The sequence below is a fragment of the Otolemur garnettii genome, unplaced genomic scaffold (genome assembly GCF_000181295.1).
Source record: "Otolemur garnettii isolate 467f Iridium unplaced genomic scaffold, OtoGar3 scaffold00090, whole genome shotgun sequence".
Classification (NCBI taxonomy): domain Eukaryota; kingdom Metazoa; phylum Chordata; class Mammalia; order Primates; family Galagidae; genus Otolemur; species Otolemur garnettii.
In genome coordinates this window covers 3,797,931-3,805,450 of record NW_003852485.1, presented here as the reverse complement: position 1 = coordinate 3,805,450, position 7,520 = coordinate 3,797,931, and the positions used below count along the sequence as shown (strand labels likewise).

The 7,520-nt window shown below is 38.1% G+C and overlaps 1 protein-coding gene and 1 non-coding gene across 2 annotated transcripts in view; one reads left to right on the top strand and one right to left on the bottom strand.

Annotated features, from left to right (window-relative positions):
- COBLL1 (cordon-bleu WH2 repeat protein like 1) overlaps positions 1 to 7,520 on the top strand; it is a 161,651-nt gene that overhangs the window by 122,790 nt on the left and 31,341 nt on the right. Inside the window, 1 exon segment of the mRNA XM_023516365.1 lies at positions 6,598 to 6,799. Coding sequence (XP_023372133.1) covers positions 6,598 to 6,799 — 202 coding nt within the window.
- Positions 7,135 to 7,241, bottom strand: LOC111727014. Its single transcript, XR_002774662.1, has one exon. It is a non-coding gene; the product is annotated as a U6 spliceosomal RNA (small nuclear RNA).

The following is a 7,520-nucleotide window of genomic DNA, read 5'->3' as shown; positions in this document are numbered from 1 at the left end:
GAATGCAGTAGTCAAAATGTAATCCTTTTAAACTGTAAAGCAGATCACAATATTCTTCAGAACTCTTCAGTGGCTTTCTAGCTCAGTAAAATCTCTTCGTTTTTAAAATTTCAGAATATTAAGGAGTATACTTTTTGGTTACATATTTTGTTTTTTGTACAAACTGAGTCATCGTTATAAAAGTATACACCGTGAAAGCTGTAAGCAGTGGTGCCCAGAGATGAGGCTGTAGAGGAGATTTCAGGCCAGGTTTATTGAAAATGGAGGGTGACCTGCCTGGTCTGTGCAAAGATGGCATCAGTGCCAGGGGGCACTTAGAGACCCTTTTTATATGGGGCTGGTAGGAGGTGGGCAAATTTCACCCAGCTTGCTTGGAAAGTTAGGGTCCTTTTGTGTAAATTTCTAGGGGTGGGGCTAACCAGATCCTTTGTGTCTTTTTCTTAGGAGGAAGGGGAGGAGGGGAGGAAGGGAGAGGTTCTTGTGTAGGCTCCCCAACAGCTCATACCCAATAGATTGAATTTACCCAGCCCCCTCTCTCTTCCTCCCCGCTTGATTTTCACTGAGATTTACTTCCATATGGGCACTTAAGTGCTGATCAATCAATTTCAACCCGGTATTGAGTACATTATTTGTACTCATTATTTGTACATTATTACTTCTTAGTTCCTGTGAGGTTTCACTTAGGAGTATGGCTTCCAGTTCCATCCAGTTTGTCACAAAAGATACTAGATGGCCATTTTTCTTTATGGTTGATTAATACCCCACAGAATACATATACCAAATTTTTTTAATCCATTAATGTATTCATGAGCACTTGGGTTGTAAAGTTCCTCTTTTGAAAGGCCTTCAAGCCATGACGAGTTCCCAGCAGAAGCCCATGCTACTCTCCACGCATCACACTTTGAGAGCCAATAGCTGCTCATCACGTGTGTCCACTTAAATTGAATTTAAATTCAAGTTAAAAGAAGATTAAAAATTCAGTATTTTAGTCCATGGGTTCCGTGGCCACTGTATTGGACAGCACTGATACCGAACATTTCCGTCATTACTGAAGGTTCCACTGGGCATATTATACAGCGCGAACTACACACAAATGGATTTCTTGTTCGTTCTTTCTTTTTCTCCTCAGAGTTATAACTTCACGTTTCCATATCTAGTCCACCTGGAGCTTCCCTTATTATAAGGAATCAGGATAGATGTACAACTTTCTCATGAGTTTTTCCAATGCTGTTTATCGACGATTCAGTTCTTCCCCCAGAAACTTGAAGTACCACTGTCATGCACTATCTGTGTCTATTTCAGAACTTTCTGGTCTTGTTACGTTTATCTGTCTGGGAATAGGAATGTTTTAAAGACCAAATTGGCTTCTGGAATTATTAAATAAAGAACTAAACCTGGTGATAGGATAGAAAGCTCAGTAGATGCTTGATGCAGGGTAAGGAAAGGATTTCTGTAGGCCAAGATTGGGATATTTTAAAAGTATGAGTTCATTTTGTCTTAGAGAGAGAGAGAAGGGATGAGAGAAAAGAGAGCAGGAAGATGGCAAGGCATCTCCAAGAAAGAAAGAAAGAAAGGCTACAGTTGGGATCAAGGGGCCAGCTGAATTTAAGGGGGCTCAAAAAGATAATTGCTGCTGAATTGACGAGGTCTTGTGAATGTGAGTGCTGTGTCTGTTTTCTTCAGTAAGGTTGAAGACAGGTGTTTTTCCAGGTGTTTTCAGTCCTGAGGCCTTCTATTCATATTCCATTGTTTGTCCAGGAGCTTTTCAGGAACACATCCTGACAGGCAGATTTAGTTATTACATCTAGCATTATAGGGAAAATTTACATTGCCTTTTGGTTTGCTGGGTCTTCAATGGCTTGTGAAAACAGAAAGTGTGTGTGTTGGGGGGTGGGGGGAACCTCCTAGCAAGAGAAAGAGAAAGAAAGCCGATAGACATTGATTTTCGTCCTTACTGAAGAAACTATGAGATAATTTATTATTTCACTATAAAGATTTAAAACTGGAATTAGAGAATAAAGTCATAAAGAAGTTCCATGGTTTTCAATTGCCTTTCTTTCTTTTTTTCCTTTTTAAAGACAGAGTCTCACTTTATCGCCCCTAGTAGAGTGCCATGGCGTTACAGCAACCTCCAACTCTTGGGCGTAGGTGATTCTCTTGCCTCAGCCTCCCAAGTAGCTGGGACTATAGGCGCCCACCACAATGCCCAGCTATTTTTTTGTTGCAGTTTGGCTGGGGCCAGGTTTGAACCTGCTACCCTCTGTATATGGGGCTGGCACCCTACCCACTGAGCCACAGGCACTGCCCTTCAAAGAGATATTTTTATTAGAAAACATTCAGGCTGTATTAAGTTCAAAAGTAATAATATGACTAGTCAGCATGCAATCTTTTTACTGTAAAATTTGGTGTAATGTATAATGTTTAGATAACCAAATTGAGGGAATAGATTTATTAATATTCTTGACCAATTAGTGATTCCATTTATTAAATTAGAAAATTATTGTATCATAGACATACCAATAAGGTATATCTAAAGCCTACATAAAGAATAGTAAATTGTTCTTAACTTTTCAAAATGGAAGATATTTTTTTCCTTAAACATGTAGATAAAAGAATGAAAAATAGTGGCACAGGGCAGCGCCTGTGGCTCAGTGGGTAAGGCGCCGGCTCCATATACCAAGGGTGGCTGATTCAAACACAGCCCGGACCAAACTGCAACAAAAAATAGCTGGGGTGTTGTGGCGGGCACCTGTAGTCCCAGTTACTCGGGAGGCTGAGGCAAGAGAATTGCCTAAGCCCAGGAGTTGGAAGTTGCTGTGAGCTGTAATGCCATGGCACTCTGAGGGCGACAGAGTAAGACTCCATCTCTAAAAAAAGAAAAGAAAAGAAAAGAAAAATAGTGGCACAAAGATAGAGATTAAAAAACAAAACTTTCAGCAGCACCTGTAGTTCAGTGGGTAGGGCACCAGTCACATATATCGAGGCTGGTAGATTTGAACCCAACCCCAGCCTTCTAAACAATAATGACAACTGCAACAACAACAAAAAAATCTGGGCATCATGATGGGCGCCTATAGTCCCAGCTAGTTGGGAGGCTGAGGCAAGAGAATCACTTAAACCCAAGAGTTGGAGGTTGCTGTGAGCTTTTACACCATGGCACTCTACTGAGGGCAACATAGTGAAACTCTGTCTCAAATAAATAAATAAAACCTTTAATAAGTATATTTGTCTTGTTGTTTACTTGTAGATTCTAAATAACTATACCTTTAAGAAGTAAAAAATGTTTAAAGTATGAGTTTTAGTTTTTTTATATTTATTATTTATCACATTTATACAGAAAGAAATATTACAGAAATGTAACCTTCACAAATCAAATCGTTTACTCATAGAAGATAGCAGACAGCCAGCCATCCATTTGGTTGGCAATGAAAATTCTCTCCTCTTCCAGCTTAACTGCATTTGTAATTATATTTTGTTTAGCTAGACATTACCTAATCCTTCTTAACTTTGTATACTATCAAAGAAAGTGAATGTGTACCATTTCCAAATCTAGAATTGGTGTATGGCATCAAATTGTTTTCATAGAGTACTCTATCACCAAACAGTAGACTTCTGTAAGAGCATGGTGCCAGTGTCTCTCTGGATGAAATTTAAAATGTACTGCCTAAAGCCTAAGTATGGACAATTATAGATTTATATATGGGTATCAGCTGTAGATCAAGAGAAGAATGTAAAACTCATAAATGTTATTGTGCAAACATCTACTAAAGACATATGGAATGTATTTTAAGAATTAAAATGTATTCCTCCAAACATTTTTTTATTGAAGGACTTAAAAGTCTTTTATTTATTTATTTTTCTTGATATGTATCTATTCATAACTGAACTCAGGTTTTGCTACTTGCTTCTTAAAAGTCAATCTGGAAAAGCAAGAGGTGGTGGAAGAAAAGCAGGTTTATTCAAAAGCTGGCAACCTTTTGAGGAGATGCTGGACTAATACCCCAAAGTTCCTAGGGCTGATCAAAGGGTTTTTAAAGGGGCCAGGGGTTGGGAAGCTGTGGGGGGAGCTGGCTGAGGGCAGGTAAACACGTTTGGTTCATGTGGTTATTTTGAGCCATCCGGCAGTGTCAGCTCCACTGCAATAGAATTGAAGGTTAACTGCTGAGCATTTTCTTCCAGGATAGAGTCCCACAATCTTGGTTCTGTAGTAAACTACTCAAGGCTAGTTCCTGAAATTCTTACAAGCACACAATTGGCATTGTAAAAGAAATAGTGATTCTTTGCTTCCAGGTAGTAACTGCTGCTGTTATATAATGGAGTGCTACCTTTATGGGGGAGGGTGGAGAAGCCGGGAGTAAGGTACTGTTAAGAAACATATTGATACTTTCTTATCACACAGAGACTGGGATGGCCTAGTAATGAGCAACAACTACAGAAGGTGAGGGTGAGATGGGGGCAGAGCATGGGGGATGGTTTAAAATCTATATAAAGTATTATTTGACCTCGAGACCACTCAAGGTTAGCCAACAAATCCTTTCCCACATCTGTAGGAGATTCCATCTCTGGAAATTTTATGTCGGTATGCATGTATGTATGCATTCAACATGAATTTTTTTTTCACCTTGTTTTGTTTTGTTTTTCTTTCTTTTTTCAGACAGTCTCACTTTGTCACCTTTGGTGGAGTGCCATGGCATCATAGTTCACGCAACCTCAAATTCTTGGGCTCAAGAGATCCTCTTGCCTTGGCCTCCCAAGTAGCTAGAATTACAGGCCCCATCACCACACCTGCCTAATTTTTCTATTTTTAGTAGAGATGGGGTTTCACTCTTGCTCAGTCTGGTCTCAAACTCCTGAGCTCAAGTAGTCCACCTGCCTTGGCCTCCCAGAGTACTAGGATCTCTGGGAAAAATAAATCAAGGCTACAGACTTGGGAACTCCACTTAGAAGAACAGGGGTAATATGCCGTAAGAAAACATATGTACTAATTTAAAAAGGGATGCTGAATGGTGAGATTCCTAGCCTATACTCCCTATCAAGCTCCTGAGAGCCAGTGGCCACATTTATGTCTTGTAAATAAATTGGAGGATCATTTTTTGCTGATATTTACATTTACCAGTAGGAAAAAATGGCTGGCTGTCTTTTTACCCTAAAGTGAAGCCCATGAACATAGGATTTTTACACCGTTTTAGTTTCTTATTCTTAAGTATAAACCAATACGTTAGGACTGCCGGACCTTTGAGGAAAGCACTTGATATAAAAGATTTTTTAGTGTGCTTTTTAAAAGGACTGACAAGGAAGACTGACCGACTGTGTCCCTCTGTTGATGGTGTGAGTGAAAATATAAGTCTGTGTGAACCATTGGAGTCAGTGGATGGGGGAACAAAAATTGGAAATATCCCTGTATCTCAAGTTTAATATGAAAGTTTCTATAGAAATAGGTCCTTGTATTACCAGCAGTATTAAACATTTAACTAGTATTTAAAATTTTTATGCATTTATTTGATTACTTTTTATAACATAAGGGCCCATAAACTTTTTCTATCAAGGGCCGGATAGTAAAAAGAGTAGGCTTTGTGGGCCATGTGGGTTATACAGTCTCAGTCATGATGACTTCAATCTGCCTTATAACACAAAAGCAGCCTGAGACAATGTGTAAACAAATGGATATGGCTATGTCTCAATAAAACTTTATTTACAAAAACAGTCTGTGGGCCAACATTGATGTGTATGTTGTAGTTGGCTGGCATTTGATCTATTCCATCAAACAGAAAATAGAAATGGAAAAAAAAGAAAATAGAAATGGAATGGAATTCCTTTTCATTCTATTCTAATAGAATATTAGATCTATATCAGGTATACCATGATACTTGTACTGTAACTTCAGTAGCTAGAACATATAAATAATATCTAATTTACGACATCTATACCACAGTCTTGAGAATTTTGCTGGAATATAACCAATCCACAGCTAAAGACTACCAGGACTGTATTCCAAATAATATTGTGAAGGAGCCTCTGCTAAACTTAGTGGGCCAGACAGTCTCAGTCACAATGACTTCAGTCTGCCTTTATAACACAAAAGCAGCCTGAGACAATGTGTAAACAAATGGATATGGCTATGTCCCAATAAAACTTTATTTACAAAAACTCTGCGGGCCAACATTGATCCCCAACACATTGTCTCAGGTTGTCTTTGTGTTATAAAGGCAGAGTGAAGTTGTTGTGACTGAGACTGTCTGGCCAACATGGTCCACAAAGTTTGTTCTTGGGGAAGGAAAGGATTCCTCCTCTTGAAATTTGTAATGTGAAAACAATTTTGTAAATAAAAACATATAGGTAGCTACTTGTTTAACACTAGAATCCAAGCTTTCTTGAATACTACTCAAGACTCATTAACCATTACAATTTTTGACTGCTTAAATATTTTATAGTTAGATTTTTATAATTAGATTTTTCAGTTGCTTTCACAAATACTGCTTTATAGCTTTGCTTTTGTGAATTGAAGACAATAGCATTCTAGAAAGAAGACTCCTAAAAACAGTAACTTTCACAATCTTTTCATGGGCCTTTATGATCAACATGACCCTTGTTTTACAGCAAACCTATGATGGACTTGTTGATATTCCTCTGTGCACAGTATCACTTGAATCCATCAAGTTACACAATTGATCTGCTGTCAGCTGAAAAGAACCACATTAAGTTTAAGCCAAACACACCAATAGGAATGTTGGAGGTAGAGAAGGTAATTTTAAAGCCAAAATTGTTGGATAAGAAAAAACCGACACCTATAATACCAGAGGTAAGAATTCCATTACAGATTTTTATGATTTATAGCTAAAATATTAAGTTGATTTTTTTCAGTCATTATTAGTAGCTCATTGCAAAAGAAATTAAAATGGATTTTTGTGGTCAAATTTCATGTGAACATGGCTATCATGTTTTCCTAAGCCACTTTGTTTAGGATTCAGTTGGTTCTTGATCCTTGGGTTAACCAGAATCGGGGGAATACTCAGATTTTAATGCTCAAAGGGATCAATATGACTGTGTAGGAATCATCTGACAATTATGAATGGGCTGTATTTTAAGCTACTCTTTTTTCTTTTTTTTGCCTGTTTATTGTTTTTACTGGAGGCTAAAAATATGGAACCCTTCACAAATCTGAGTGTCATCCTTGCTCAGGGACCATGCTAATGTTCTCTGTATCGTTCCAATTTTAGTATATGTGCTGCCAAGGCAAGCAGTTAAGCTGCTCTTTTAAAAAGTTTTTTATTGTAGTCCCAGCCACTTGGGAGGCTGAGGCAGGAGAATCGCCTAAGTCCGGGAGCTGGAGGTTGCTGTGACCTGTGACTCCACGGCACTCTAACAAGAGCAATAAAGTGAGACTCTGTTTCTTAAAAAACAAACAAACAAACAAAAAACCCTAAAAAGTATTTTATATTTATTTTTATTTTTCTACATTTTTTGCTAAAATTTATTTAGTTTTTTTAAATTTCAGCTTAATGTGAGGGTATGGTGTTTGT